The sequence below is a fragment of the Dipodomys spectabilis genome, unplaced genomic scaffold (assembly GCF_019054845.1).
Source record: "Dipodomys spectabilis isolate Male_0828 unplaced genomic scaffold, ASM1905484v1 ptg000230l, whole genome shotgun sequence".
NCBI lineage: Eukaryota > Metazoa > Chordata > Mammalia > Rodentia > Heteromyidae > Dipodomys > Dipodomys spectabilis.
Window position 1 is genome coordinate 465,074 of NW_024870907.1, and position 15,543 is coordinate 480,616.

General features: G+C 43.0%; 1 protein-coding gene across 1 annotated transcript in view; it reads right to left on the reverse strand.

Moving 5' to 3' along the window:
• Positions 1-7,252: 7,252 nt before the first annotated feature.
• The window catches only part of Enthd1 (ENTH domain containing 1), a 92,111-nt gene continuing 83,820 nt past the window's right edge, over positions 7,253-15,543 (reverse strand). Inside the window, exon 6 of the mRNA XM_042697990.1 lies at positions 7,253-8,081. Coding sequence (XP_042553924.1) covers positions 7,477-8,081 — 605 coding nt within the window. The 3' untranslated portion in view covers positions 7,253-7,476. The remainder of the gene's footprint in view (positions 8,082-15,543) is intronic.

Genomic DNA, 15,543 nt, shown 5'->3' on the forward strand with positions numbered 1-15,543 from the left:
CTGGGCCTGCTGCCAGCTGCGCTGGTCGCTACCACGAAGCCATCCCTCACAGACTCGGATGGTGAACTTGCCTCCTCCAACTCTGCCCAAAAGCCACCAAACTGAAACCTTCACTGTCACCCTGGCAGGGGGAGACTCTCCAGGCCTCACCAGGGCTGGTCTGGCACGGGGCCCCAGTCAGCCATTCACTGTGTTGACAGAGGGATGTTCCTGTTCTTCCTGTGAGCACACAGCATGGGGACAGGGCAGGGCTTCCCCGGTTCATGTTGAATATCTAGCACAGACAGGCTGTGGGTGGCGAGTGCCCCATGTCTGTGCGCAGCACTCGCTACTTTCTAACAGCTCTTTGGCCCTTGGAGTCAAAGGTTCTACTGTTGTGGTGACAATGGTGACAACCAGTGTAGCTCTAACCCCTTCCCCCGGGAGGCCCCGTCTGTTCCCCTCTGTGAATCTACTTCCCTTACTTTAAAGGTGCTCACTGTCCCAGTTTCTTATAATTGAGCCATCCAGACTGCTCTAGAGAAGGAGTTTCCTACCCCAAGTAGATGTTACCTAGACTCTAGTTGGGGTCCATCCTGCTGGACTCAGTCAGAGAAGCCTTTGTGAACAATAATCACCATCACGACTTTAAAATGCAGACTGGGAACCAGATGTGGTAGCTCATATCTGTAATCCCAGCTACTTGGGAGGTCATAGGTAGGACACCCAAGGCTATCCTAGGCCAAAAAAATAACATTACCTGGAAAACAGAGCTGGGGTGTGTGTGTGTGTGTGTGTGTGTGTGTGTGTGTGTGTGTGTGTGTGTGTGTGTGTGTGTGTGTGTGTGTGTGTGTGTGTGTGTGTGTGTGTGTGTGTGTGTGTGTGTGTGTGTGTGTGTGTGTGTGTGTGTGTGTGTGTGTGTGTGTGTGTTTCAAGTGGTAGAACAAGGCCTCTGGCTGGTTAATTGGAGATAAGAGTCTTATGGACTTTTCTACCCAGGCTGGCTTCCAACCAGGATCCTCAGATCTCAGCCTCCTGAATAGTTAGGGTTACAGGCCTGAGCTACTAATTCTATTTTGATTGACTACATCAGAGATAGTAAATGTTTAACAATTATTAAATTTGCCACCTGGTAAGTTGAGGCTTCTGATTTGCTAACCATGGCTTTTTACCACTTTGACGATGTGCTGAGGGCTTTCCAGTTAAATAACTGAATTATTCAGTACAGGAATGTTAATGATTGATTCGATTTCTCACTGCATAATTTGAGACCTTGAGATGGACTCAGGGAACTCCAGTGCCCAAAGTGCCTGGGCATAGCCTCCGTCCAGCCTTGCCGGCTGGTGTCTATCACATGGACCAGTAGTGTTATTAGATTTACTCTGCAGTCTGAGTTCCGTGTTACTTTCCCCTCCATCTAGAGGATTCTAGAGAAATATGTAATATGCAGTACAGGAGACAAGTTTTCAACCACAGCATAATTGAACACATAGGTTGTGATGTTTTATAATGGAATTTTACTGTTTGAATAGCTGCAAATGCCTGAAGCCATATTTCTGCAATAATTACCATATCTGTGAGAACTTTCTGCACCATCAGTGAGAAAACAGAATTCAAAATTACCAAACAAAATCATTTTGAAAACCGAGTTTCTTCTGAGCTAATTTACTCTTCCTAAGCCTGCCTGCTGATAAAAGGTGGCACATCTATTCTGGCATAACAATAATGTGCTTGGCCTCCTCAAAATTACTTGGTGTTCTGCAAGAAATAAAGAAGTCTCTCAACTCCCCATCTCAGAACCCTTTTATCAGACCTCAGAATCCCCTCTAGGAAACATAAAGAGAGGCCTACTAGAAACAGTCTTCGGAATATCGAGTATGTGATGGATTCACCGAGGCCTTCTGGTGTTCCCCTTCTCTCTAAAGCGGGGACACACCAGGGAAGGGCTCCTTGCGTACTCTGGGGAAGCCACTGTCATGACCTGGTCATCTGATGAGAACATGAGACGCCTAGGTCTCAAAAATCTAAAAGTCTCTCTTAAAAATCAGTTTGTGAGTGAATTTTAGAAACCTTTCATCTCCGAACTCCTATGGCATTTAGTTTTCAACATGATCCATCATTTACTTGTCACTCTGCCTTTTTCTTTTAAGGAGTCTGAAAGGCCACCTAACCATCCCTGCAGCGTCTCTGTAATGTCGGAGGCTGAAGTGCTCTGGTTCCTCGGTGTACATGCAAACTCTCCTGTTTCCTGGCTCCCGTTGGACCCGCTGTCCTCTCCACCCGCCAAGTTCTCTCTCCTCCCAAACTCTCTGCTTGGGTCTGTCCAGATTATCTTCCAGGATTCCATATGGGCTTCCCCCCCCCCCCACCCCCCCCCCCCCCCCCCCGCGATGGGCAGCATGCCATGACCACGCAGAGTGGGTTGGAGCTCTCTACCAGGTTTTGCCTCACTATCCTGTGTCCTGCAAATCCAGAGGTGCTGGGCATGGCACTGCAGTGACCCCTCCCTCGCTCTGCCTTGCCACTGAGTGGCAGCTGAGACAGGGCACATTTATCTTGCTCATCCCAGCGCCCCTGATGTCTGGAAAATTGCTTTCTCAAAAAAGGGTGCTTCATAAATATTTAAAAAATGAGCACATGAGTAATTTGACAGTAACTAAACGGTAAAATGTTTTTATTTCTGCCTTACAATAGGATCCTCAAGTTCAAACTAGAATACTTAGGAGAATAACGTCTAATGAAGTATTTTTTAATCTGAGCTAATTGCGAAGTCAATCAGAATATACCCACTCTTCATTTAAGCCAAGTTTGTTCTACTCATTTAATAGAGTTGGCTGAATAGAAACTCAAATAAGTGCTTTTAATTACACTAATTAACAAATGGTTGCATTAAAACATATGAGCTATGTAGAACTAGTTAAAATATAAAGTGACTTTGTGCGCTCAGTAACCAAACAAATGAGGTGGCTCCCCAGAGCGGCAGGTTTTTGTTGCCCTCATAATGTGTGGGGTTCTCTGAGATGCCTGACACAGCACCTTTGTGGGAGGTAGAGGATGGGCGTGGAGGAGCTGTGTCTGGGATTAACCTTTCATTCTCTATTCTTAGTGAGGTACAACTAATTAGTTTAAAGACAGAAATAAAAAGGAGACACTGTGTCCTTCTACCACCTAACAATCTATTGGGGATGTTCCATATGAAGCAGGCCAGCAAAGGATGTGTCATCCTCCTCTAGCACTAGGTTTCATTCCATGAAGGACTTTATTTGCTTAATCTGTCATCTGTACATGATGACTCAGAATGCAGCTTAAAGTCAGTTCCTTAAACTTTCTCCAAATCCCAGGTCAAATCCTAGTGTTCTCGAAACCAGATTTGGACATTTTGAGGGACAATGTGACTATCTGTCCAGGGCCTCAAGACTAGCACTGGAGCGCTGTGGAGACAGTCATCGGATGTGCTTTCACTTTTCCTGTGTCTCAGGACCTGGCACACAGCTGCTGGTTCCCAAAAACATAGAGGAAAAAGAATCACAGGAACCACTTTTCCCTAAAAGCATTTGAGGAGCTTAACCAATCCCAGTGCCCATTTAGATGGTGAGGGGTAAAAGGGACCAAAGTCACTCTTACACAGGCAGGAAGTCACACACATGGCTCTACGGGATACTATGAGCGGGAGACTGGAAGTGAGCCACTCCTGACAAGGACTTTCAGCCTGGGATTAACTGACCTGCGTGTTCTGAAGACCTTCAAGCCAGGATCTTGACTTAGTTAGTCAGGGTGGTGGTACTGGCACTCAGCAGAAACAAAGAACAAGTTCTTGTGTCATCCATACAAAGAATTTTTCTGATCTCATGACCAACATGCAATCAGACTCACTAGGAAATGTAACATCATGAGCAGAGTTGATAGACAGCAAAAATAGGCCCACAAAGACTCTGTTTGTTTATCAAAGAGTACAATATGTTTGGAAATTAGGAAATGTAGCTCAAGCCCTTTTCACGACAGGAATTACAATATGTCCTGAGCTAAAAATGGTGCAGCCACCTTGAAAAGGAATCTGGTAGTTCTCCAAAAAGTTAAATATGAGTTACTTTCTGAATATGTTGTAAAAGTGTGTAGAAATCTAACAATGACATCTTCCCCCAATAGCAGTGTAAGCTAAGAAAACAAAGGGAAAAAATGTTACTTCCTGACCCAGAAATTCCACTCTTAGGAAGACCAAAGATACACATGAATGTGTATTCACATAAATGCCCACAACAGCGCTACTTCTCATAGGAAAAAGTGTGAACATCCCCATGTCCACCAGTTGGTGGATAGCTAATCTCAGCGTGTATCTGCATGATGGATGTTATACAGCCATAAAAGGAAATGAAGTTCTGATGGAGTGCTACAACATGATGAGTGCTACCATTATTATGGTGGATGAAAGACACCAGACACAAAAAGCCACATATGGCTATACTTACATGACACACTGGAGACAGACAGTGAACTGTGGTTCACACAGACTTGGAGGAGGGGGAACGAACAGTGGCTATGATACACGTATAGGGTGTCTTTTTGTGGTGAGGATAATGTTCTAGAATTAGTGGTGATGGCTTCTCAACCTTGTGAGTATACTACTCATCAAATTATATCACTTAAAAGGCATTTCATGGTATGTGATTTATATCTCAAACTTTAAAAAAACCTTATGGGATGCAGCTATGTGAAAACACTTTGAGCTTTTTCCATTTATGTGGTGCTGAGGAATCGAACCCAGGGCCTCATGCATGTAAGGCAAGCACTCTCCCACTGAGCCACCTTCCCAGCCCCTCTCAGTTATTCTTAATACAGATACGTTTGAAAGTATCTGCAAGAAAATTCACCTAGGAAAATCAATATAGATTTTAAAAGAGCCATGTAGAATTTTAGAAATAAAAACCAGAATAACAGAATTTAAAACATTCTGGGATAATTTAACAGTAAATTAGACATAGTTGAAGAGAGAATTAGGTAACTGGAATGTAGGTTGGAAACCATTTGCCATACATTCATGTGCTATGTTTAAGTATTTGGTGGTGAAGTATGATGTCTACAACTTTCTTTCCTTTCCTTTCCTTTCTTTTTTCTGTTCCTTTTCTTTTCCTTCCTTCCTTCCTTTCTTCCTCCCTCCCTCCCTCCCTCCCCCCTGCCCTCTCTTTCTTTCTTTCTTTGTCAGTCATGGGGCCTGAACTCTGGGCCTGGGCACTGTCCCTCAGCTCTTCAGCTCAAGGCGAGAGCTCTAGCACTTGAGCCACAGCACCATTTCAGGCCTTTTCTATGTATGAGTTACTGAGGAATCCCAGGGCCTCATGCATGCAAGACAAGCACTCTACCACTGAGCCATCTTCCCAGCCCTGCAACTTATTTTTTTTTTTTTTTTGTCGGTTGTGGGGCTTGAACCTGCAACTTATTTTCAATTAACTGGGCAAAATATTCTGCATATACCTTGACTCCAGTTTAGACGTCTCAAAATCAGCTTTCATACTCAGATATGTAAGCTTAACATGTCTTCTCAATTATTTGACAGACATCTGAGATTTCACAAACCCAAAGTGAACTCAAAATTTTCTCTACAGCTCAGTGAATCTCGTGTGTATGTGGTGTGTGTGTATATGTGCACTCATGTGTGTGTGCACACATGTGTACAGAACTGTGCATGCATAAGCATGCTTAGCACAGGAAGAGAAATAAAGCAAACATGGATAATTAACAACTGGTGAAGTAGGTAAGGTGCATATGGACGTTTAATGCTCACTGTGCACCCTTGGCTCCCCAAAGCCCCACACTGTCATTAGCTCCTGTCTTAGCTTCCTGGCTCTACAGCTTCTAATCTCTAGTTGTAACAGCCAAGGTCTGAGGTCTTCAATTTCTCTCCTTTATCATACTCACTTCTTTGGTGATTTTATTTGGCTCCACAACTTTAAGTAGCAACAAAACACTAACGTCCAACCTTCACTCCAGTTTAGCTCTCACAAACTCAGCTTTCATACCCAGATCCTTAAGCTTAACTAACACATATTCTTGGCTATTTAAAAGACATCTGAGATTTAATAAACCTTAAGTGAATTCAAAGTTTTCTCTACCTGCAGCCCTCTTCAGCTCTGTGAATTTCAGCAACATGAATTTCAGTTGCTCAACCCAAGACCTTGAATTCATCCTGGACTCAGTTACCCCTCTTTCACTCACCTTTTGTTCAGTCCATCAGTGAGTCCCTAGCACATCTCACCTCCAACATACCCACCCAATTCGAACTGCCATCAGTGGGTATTACTTGAAACAGCTCCCTGCCCTGCTCCATTCCCCAGACTCAACACTTGGAACATAAGCTGTAGCATGCTATTTTGTGCCGTAAACCTGCCATCTTTTTTTGTCTCGCAGCCTGCCTTGCCCAGTTCCTCACTCACATCCCTGCATCTTGTCCCTCTTTTCACATCTACAAATGACACCACTGCTCTGTCCCCTGCACTCCCAGAGTGTACTGCCCAGGATACTTTGCCAAGTATCTCGTTGTGGTTTCATGGTTTTTGTGCTGACAGTTTTTCCTATTTTTCTACTCAGTAGGAAACTCCTGCTTCAGTTATGCAGAGGGATCTGGGCACTAGAATGTTTTAAACATTCCACTGTCCTTCAAAATGATCAGGGATTATTCTAGCTTTCAGTTGCTGACTGTTGATGGGAACATGGAGCCTGCCTATAGTACTACTCTCTCAAACAGCAATAACAGCCCAGACTAGAGCTCAGGAAGAATGCCGGTCTAGTGTGTGTGAGGCCCTGGCTTTGATCACCAGCACTGCACCATGTTGGGAATTGCTGGACTATAATCCCCAAATTAGGCTATTTTGTCCATAAATAATGGAGGCATTTCTATTTTAAAGGCTGTTTTAATGAATTAAAACATACACATAAGATGGAAAAATATCAAATCTGTTTTTTGAAAGAAACAAAGACGGCAGCTGACTTGACTCTGCAATGCACAGTAACAATGGAAACCCGTCTCATGTCTTCCTTGTCTCAACTTAACTCCCAATATTGTGTGCCCTGAAAAGACTTCTTACCCTTGGTTTGCAGCCCCGAAACTTGCAAGTGAATGTGTGAAATACCCAGACTCCTAGGTCAGGCTGAGGCCTGCTGTGATGAAGCTTTCTGGCTGTGGCTATCAAGAGCTCTCAAATGGTTCTTTGTGATTTTAAATCAACAACTTTCATTAAGTGCTTAGACCATTTTAGGGTAAAGTATAGAACATGGAAGAATGAATTCTCTTGTTTCAAATAAATTAATATTGAAATCTGAAATTATCAAAGGTGATTGAAAAACGTAACACGCCCCCAAATGAATCTGTTGATTTGAAAGATACTTAATAAACGTGACAAGGAACAATGAAACCATCACCTCTTTTCCCTCCATAGTAAGGGGAACCTATAAATGTGAACTTGTGGGCCTACATGAGTTCTATGAAAATGGCTACTGACATGACTAGGTTTGATCTAAGCTCCCCTCAGAAGACTGGGGGTCCGGGGAAGACTTGCTGGCCTGTGAGCTATAGCCACCCATGCTTACCAGATGGCTGCTGATGACATTGAGCTCTTGTATCACCATGCTCAGATCCTCATGGAGCCTCATCACTGCGCTTTTCACCTCCCCCAGCAGAGCTCCGATGGAGTTGCTTGCCTTGGGCCCCATGGGCAAGACCTGGCTTGTCTGAAAACTAAAAGAAGACACAGAAGGGATATGATCTGCTGTGGGGGTGGAGAACGCAACCCAGCTGTGGCTGGGAATCTGACTGGTCTTCTCTTTAGCCGAATCAGAATCATCTGGAAGAAGTTCCTGCAGATTGAGGCTGTCATTTTCTTTCTCATCAGAAGACACGGGGCTCCTGGGAGTGAGATGGTGGTCAGGCCTGCCTGCTTCCTCTCCATGCTTAAAGGAGGCGGAAGATGACCTCTGACGAGACACAGTCCAGAAGGAAGGCCTGGCTAAAATCGGTGGCAAGCAAGGAGCTGACGTCCCTGGAGGGGCTGAGTCAGGAGACGACACGGATAAAGTAGAAAAGGAAGATGTTCCCTCAGAGGTAGTTGAAACTAAAATGCATAAATTAGAAAGATTTATGTAACACACAAGTGAGAGTAATAGCTAGAATAATGTTATAATCTAAATGCCTATGTGGAAGGTCTCAATATAAACTACTTAGAATTTTAAATGTTAAATATTCATAATAAGCATTGAAAACAACCCAAAGCAGGAAATGGAGAAAATCTACAGATGTATTACGTATCAATAGTACCATGAAAGTAACTTAAAATAGAATTATCAATATTCATCTTGACTTCCAAGTCCTGCCCAATATATTTTTACATCACTGTAAACTTTATCCGAGAGAGAAAAGTATAAACTCCTCCTACTGACAGCTAGGACTTGGAGTTGGTATTAAAAGTAGGAAGTCTGATAAGCTGTAACTCAGTCTTTTTCCTCCTCTACCCTCAACAACTAACCACAAGTACTCAACAGTGAGTGAAATTAACCTTGTCCCCTCTGTGGTCAAATACAATCAATACTGAAGTGAAATTCATCTGAGATCCACAACACTTTAGCATATAATAGAATGATTTTTCTTACCAAGAAATTACAGTTTATACTCTATTTTGAGGCTTAACAGTTGCTTGTTTAGATAAAGAACTCGAGATCAGAAATCCTTTTCTTTGAAGGCCAGATTTCATTGGTCCTCTTGTTCCTAGTTGTTAGAAACATTCTAATTTTAATTTGTTGTCTATAATCTGCTTTGTCTTTGAAGCATTAGAAGATTTTGAAGCTATGGCCTGGGGACTCTTTTTATTTACTAAAGTCATGTGAGAGTGGGACCTTGAAGCAGACAAGAACTTTCCTTCTGCTTCACATTTTCTTGAATGACTTATTTTATTCTTTCTATAGTTTCTCCCTCTTTTTTTTGTCAGTACTGGGGTTTGAACTCTGGGCTTCATGCTCTACTGCTCAGTCTTGCCTCTAGTCCTTTTTTTTTAAAGGTAAGGCCTTGCTTCCTGCATGGGTGTACACCTGGGCAGTGATCCCCCTACTTTAGGCTTCTAGAATGACAGGCATGTAACAACAGGTCCAGCTCTTGGTTGAGAAGGTATGTCTTGAACTGTTTTGCCTGAGCTGGGCTCTGCAGAATCGCAGCCTCCCACGTAGCTAGGATTACAAGCCTGAGTCACCAGTGCTTCCATTCTTTGTCTTATCTCTTGTTCAGAAGAGCTCCTGAACTAGTCTTCTAATTTTCCTACTTTTGCCCTTACATTTTCTCTACATTTGTCTCTTTGTTACCCTCCTTGGAGATTTTGTCAACTTTAGCTTCCATTGCTACCAGTGAGTTTTTCATTTTGCTATTATGTTTTTATTCTCCAAGAACTTTCTTTCTTTTTGTTTGTTCTCTGAAATTCTTGTAACATCCTGTTCTTGTTTTATGGATATCTTGTTATTTCTTTTTATCTCTTCAAGGATATTACAGAGGGATTTGGGGTTGAGATGTAGCTCAGTGGAAAAACAATTGGCTAGCAAGTGCAACACCCTACATTTGAGCCCCAGTACCAAAAAAGAAGACCAAAAAATACAGCTGAAGAGAATGTTAAAAGTGCTTTCTTTTTGTGGTGTCATTTATTCCCTTGTGTTACTTTCCTTTGTTTTTGCCTCATTGGTCCATGTAAGGAGCTTCTATACCTGCTTATGACTGTGGAGCTGTGCAGGTAAGGATTAGTTCTAAGAGCATGCTGGGAACCACTAATATGAGTATCTTCTGCTCTTTCTTTGGAGGCAGGTGAGGGGCTAAGAAGCATGGTTTTCCTGTCTTATGCTGTGGAGTCAAGGTTGGCTGTGGTAAGCTGTGACGTTTGGTTTGCGTCTGATCACAGTATCTACAACTTCGGCTATCGGCCACGTTTTTCCCTTCAGAGACCTCCAAAGACTCTCCAGAAAACAAGCTTTCTGACCTTACCAGTTTGTGGTATTGGGAAGCTAATCAGGATAATTTCTCACTTCTTGGCAAGATGAAGTCCAAGTTGTTGTTGTTGGTCGTGGGGCCTGAACTCTGGGCCTGGACCCTGTCCCTCAGCTCTTCAGCTCAAGGCTATCACTCTACCACTTGAGCCATAGCTCCACATCCAGCTTTTTCTGCTTATGTGGTGCTGAGGAATCGAACTCAGGGCCTCATGCATGCAAGACAAGCACTCTACCACTGAGCCACCTTCCCAGCCCAAGTCCAAGGTTTTAACTGCTTTTCAAATAGGTGATTTCAAATTCTACTTAATACCTACAATGGCCTGAAAAGTTTTATCCTCATGCTGGAAGCCTTGCCCTCAGTATGGCTGTAAAGAGGTGGTAAAACCTTTAAGTGGGAGGTGATTAGGTCACTGGAGGTACTGCCTTGGGAAGGGATTAATGTAGTTCTCATAGGATCCAGTTGTTTAAAAAAAAAAAAGAGCAAGCCCTTGGGCTGGGAAAGTGGTTCAATGGTAGAGTGCTTGCCTTGCATGCATGAGGCCCTAGGTTTGATTCCTCAGCACCACATAAGCAGAAAAAGCAGGAAGTGGTGCTGTGGCTCAAGTGGTAGAGAGCGCTAGCCTTGAGCTGAGGAGTTGAGGGACAGCGCCCAGAGTTCAGAGCCCACAACTGACCAAAAAAAAAAAAAAAAGCAAGCCCCCTGAGCGCTCCCTGGCTTTGTGTCTCATCATGTGTTCTTTCCCCTCTGGCATTCCTCCTCCCATGATGCCATTCCCCTATGATGAACCCCAGGGGGGCTTACCATATTCAAGCATATGCTGGTGCTTTGCTCTGAAACACTCAAAAACCGTGAGCTAAATAAACCTCCTTAATGGCAGAGTATTTAGCCACAAGTATTTTGTTACAGCAATATAATACACTTATATTGCACCAGACCTGGAATAGGGTGTTTAGCTGTTATTATTGCTTTTGGGGGGCAGTAACTGGGTTTGAACTCAGGGTTTCACACTAGGCAGGCACTCTACCACTTGATCCATGCCTCTAGCTCTTACTGCTCTGGTTATTTTTTTTTTATTGTGAAAATACTGTACAGAGGGGTTACAATTACATGGGCAAGATAATGAGTACATTTCTTATCAAGCATTGTAGCCTCCTCCTTTGTTTCTCCTTCCCATCCTTCCCCTGCCCCCCCACCCAATCCTCCCCTGCTCTGGTTATTTTGAGACAGGATCTTTATTTTATTTTATTTTTTGCCTGAGTTGGCCTGAGTCCTCCTATTTACATTTCCTGTGATAGCTGGGATGATAGGGGTATACTACCATACAGCTTTTCTGTTGAGATGGAGTTTCAAAAACATTTTTGCCTCATTTGGCCTGTAACCTCAGTCTTCCTGATCTCTAGGATTATAGATGTGAGACAGTGTCATCTTGCCCTGGAGCAAGCTTTATAAACACTTTTTAAGTGTGAGACAGTGAAATCTCCAAGAGACTAGAAAATCCTTCCCAAGATTGCAAGGCTAAACAAGAGGCAGAGAAGTTGGAAGTTGGGTACCGGTGGCTCACACCTGTAATCCTAGCTACTCAGGAGGCTGAGAGCCGAGTATTGTGGGCAGGAAAGTCTGTGAGACTCTTATTTCCAATAAATGACTCCGAAAACTAGAAGTGGCACTGTGGCTCAAGTAGTAGAGCTGAAGAGCTGAGGAACAGTACCCAGGCCTGGAGTCCAAGCTCTATGACTGACAAAAAAAAAAAAAAAAAGAGGCAGAGAAGGGATTTAGACTCCACTATCTCTAGAGTCAGTCTACCTGATCTTAACCACTACATTATGTTTTCATATTATTCTTTTATCTTTGAATTACTTTTACTTCATTACACAATTATGTTAAATTCTGGGTACAAATTTTAGAAGGCAAGCAAGCAGGATAGAATGGGGACTTGACTTCTCCTCCATAGGAGTGGCTGTTGATAGATATGTTAATCTTTTATCTAAGAAGAGATGGAAGAGAAAGGATGAGATGGTACCATACCATTAATTATCTGGGATAGTCACAAAACTTTAGTAAGAATGCTTTCCATTTCTCTTATGGTGCATGAGTTGAAATGTGATCAGCTCACAAAAGTTGTGAGAAGATAGGTTTCAGCCCAACTACCAAGAGGAGCTTAACCCTGGTGCTCCCTCCACACACGAAATGTGCCACCTTGGTGAGTGTGTGTGTGAATGCCAGGAGCTCACACCAGTGTAAGACTCTGGCAGGGGTGCTCCACATCAGGGAGCACAGCTAATGAGGAGTCTAAGATTTTAGGCCCCCAAATGTATTTTCCAAGTTCTATTCTAGGAGAATAGAGTAGAGTAGAATAGAATAGAATAATTTGAGTTTGCACTGGTTAGAAGGAAGATTTAATAGGATACCTCTAAGGAGGTCAAGAGGGAAGTAATATTGGAGTCAAATATTAACACAGTGCTGTCATCTATACAAAGATAACACAGTGATGCTAGTCCCACTCAACATGGTGACTAAAGCCACTGGCACTTAACTTATGCTAGTGGTTTGCAAAGTGTGGTGGCAGCATCACCTGGGACCTTGTTGGATGCAGTTTTGGGGCCCCACTGAAGACCTACTGAGTCAGAACCTGAGGACTGGGCTCAGAGGACAGATTAAATAAAGCTTCAGGTGTTTCTGATGTGCACAGAAGCTGGAGGCCACTTGCTTCCTGCCCTGTGTCCACCCTTCCCTGGCTTTGTGACTGTACTGCTGACTAAACAGCTCCTTATGTGAGTTCTGCAGCCTTGGCTCGCAGGCCACGTGAAGCTGTTGCTGTGGGAAGCCACTCTTCCCTAATTGCCGCACACCAATTTGCTTTTGTCTCCAAACACTCCACAGCTGCACTGTGCACTTCACGCTGTTCCTGAGGGCGGGGCTCTGTTGCCCATTGGGTTCCCCTTCTCTGGCTCTCCACAGAATTCATGGGGGCATCTTGTTAGCATTCACCCTCACACAGCCTACTCAACAGATGCAGAAAGTGGCCATGGTTTACACTTTCACTCTGTGATATATGCAGGACAATTGTTGAGCCTCCTTGAAACCAGCACTGATATATGATTCCAAATGTTGTTGGTTATCTTTAACTGTTTATACTCATAAATAATAGAGGTCCAGTTAATTATGGTATGAGAGCTTTCAATTTAAAAAGGTATTTAGAAATGTGCTGCAAAAACAAAATAATGAGTAAGTTTTTGTAATATTAAAAAAACCAATTAGCTACAGATGTTAGTTTTTTTCGAAGAAACATATCTTTTGATGATTAAGCAGAAGGATTTTTTCATTCCCTAATTCATTTCTTCAGCATTTATAGTTGATATACAATTAACTAGCAAGAGAAGTCTTCATAAAAGTTATTCTAACTTTGTTCTGTGGTTTAAAACTATAGCATGTTACATAAATTCTTATAGCAGAATTATTTAGAATTTCAAAAAGTGAGAACAATACAGATATCTATTGATTGGTAAGTGGATAAATAAAAGCTGTAAATCTGTAAAATGGAATGGTATTCAGCCATGAAAAGGATAAAAAATTGATATGTTATGATATAGATGAATGTTGACAATATTAAGTGAAAGAAGCCAAATAAAGGGTTGTATATATGATTGTACTGAGGTGAAATGCCCATGACAGGCAAAATACAGGGACAGAAAATGAACTAGTGGCTGCCAATAATTAGGGGAAGGAGAATGGGAAGAACCTGTTACTAATGGGTATGAGATTTTCTGGGGCAATAAAATGTACTGGTGATGGCTGTAAAATTCTGAGTGTACTACACTCTACTAAATTATATACTTGGAAAGAATAATTTGTATGTGAATTAGATTTCAAGTTTTAAAAAGCATGACACTTGGCAATTTGTTTTCAATGTCATCATAAATAAGCTGGATGAGATAAACAGGGTAAGCAAGTCTAAATCACCTGTGGGACATTTTTTGCAGGGAATACTGAACTCCAGGATTAAAGATGAGCTCTGTCACTTACCTTCCAAATATAAATTTGATTTGCTTTATTTAAAACTCAAATCGGTGTCTACCTGCAAAAGTATCAGCAAGGAGTGACCAGCTCCCTGGCCCCAGGACCAAGGAGCTTCCTCACTCCTTGGGAGGTGCTAAGGCTCCTGCCACCTGTGCTTGGCATGCTACTTCTGAATCCACCCTACCACAAGCTAAGAATTAGCTGAGGCACTTTTCCAAACAATTTTCTGCCAATTTCCTCATTAAAAAAAATGAAATGGTTAGTTGTTCTGGCTGTGAGTCTTATGGACACAAAGGGAATGGGAATAACTAACAGGTCGTGTGTGTGTGTGTGTGTGTGTGTGTGTGTGTGTGTGTGTGTGTGTGTGAGAGATATTCTGTTTCTGTCACTGGTAAGGACAACTCCAGCAGAGTAATGAGATAAGAGGCAAAGGATGAGGCAGCGAGAGCCCATCAGTAGTCCACAAGAGACTGGAGATCTGGCTTCTCCTCCTCCAAAAAGAGTCAGTATGTGTCCGGTGCAATGGGCACACTTGTTACAGCTGTTACTTCTTATAGATGAGAATACCAGAAGAGCTGCTTGCCATGTGTCTGGTTTCTAGGTATCCACCAGATCTTTGTTTTCCTTTTTGGTTTGCAGCTTGAGATATCTAATGACTTAAGATAAGAGTTTGAGCTACAAATCAGTAACTTACACCAAGAAGAGTGATGGGTCATTCCAGAACATTGGGTATCAAAGGTCTCATGGATAGGTGTGCTCCCCACTCCACTTGGTAAAGCTGTGAAGTCTATAAAGGGATGCTACCTTTCTATCTAAAGTCCATTACACTATGCATTTGCCATCACTTAAAAATTTGTCCTGGTCATTACCTCCCAAGAGATAATGTCAGCCCTGGACTGTTCATATCAACAAATGCTTTCAAAAACCAAAGAATAGAAATTACCTTCTCTATTCTTCATCATCCCAAAGTGGCAATCCAGGGAGAGCAGCCATCATGCCTGCTAGTCATCTCCTGAATTCCCTCAGCACAATGGCCTTCAGCTGGCTGAATGGTCAGCAGTTGGAACCACTCTGCTCTGAAGCCATGGCAATCCTCTCCTCCTAGCTCTCCATTCTTCTCTAGATGTGCATACTTCTGCCTACTACGCATAGGCCCTGCCTCCTTTTGTATCCAGTTTAGAGCCTAAGTAGCTTCACATCAAGTGTTCTCTCACTACAGGTGGGTTTGCCATGCATCTGCCTCACTGGTTACGTCTGCTCCAGGGGCCAGGACCAGTACACATTTGCAGGCTCTGCTAAAACCTCTGCCCTCAGTTTCTGCTGCTGTAGCACCAAGGCAGCCAGAGACGCTCAGAAAACAAATCAGCCTAGCTGCATTCTGCTTCACTTCCTTCACTAACACAGGCCAGATGTGGCCCGAAGCTATAGCAGGCCCCGGTCCCGATCCTAAGCAGTTTAAAATCTCTGCCAGTCTTGCACTTGTATCCAGGCTGCTGAGCACTGAGCAGAACTGAGAGTTTTGAGACAGGTATGGA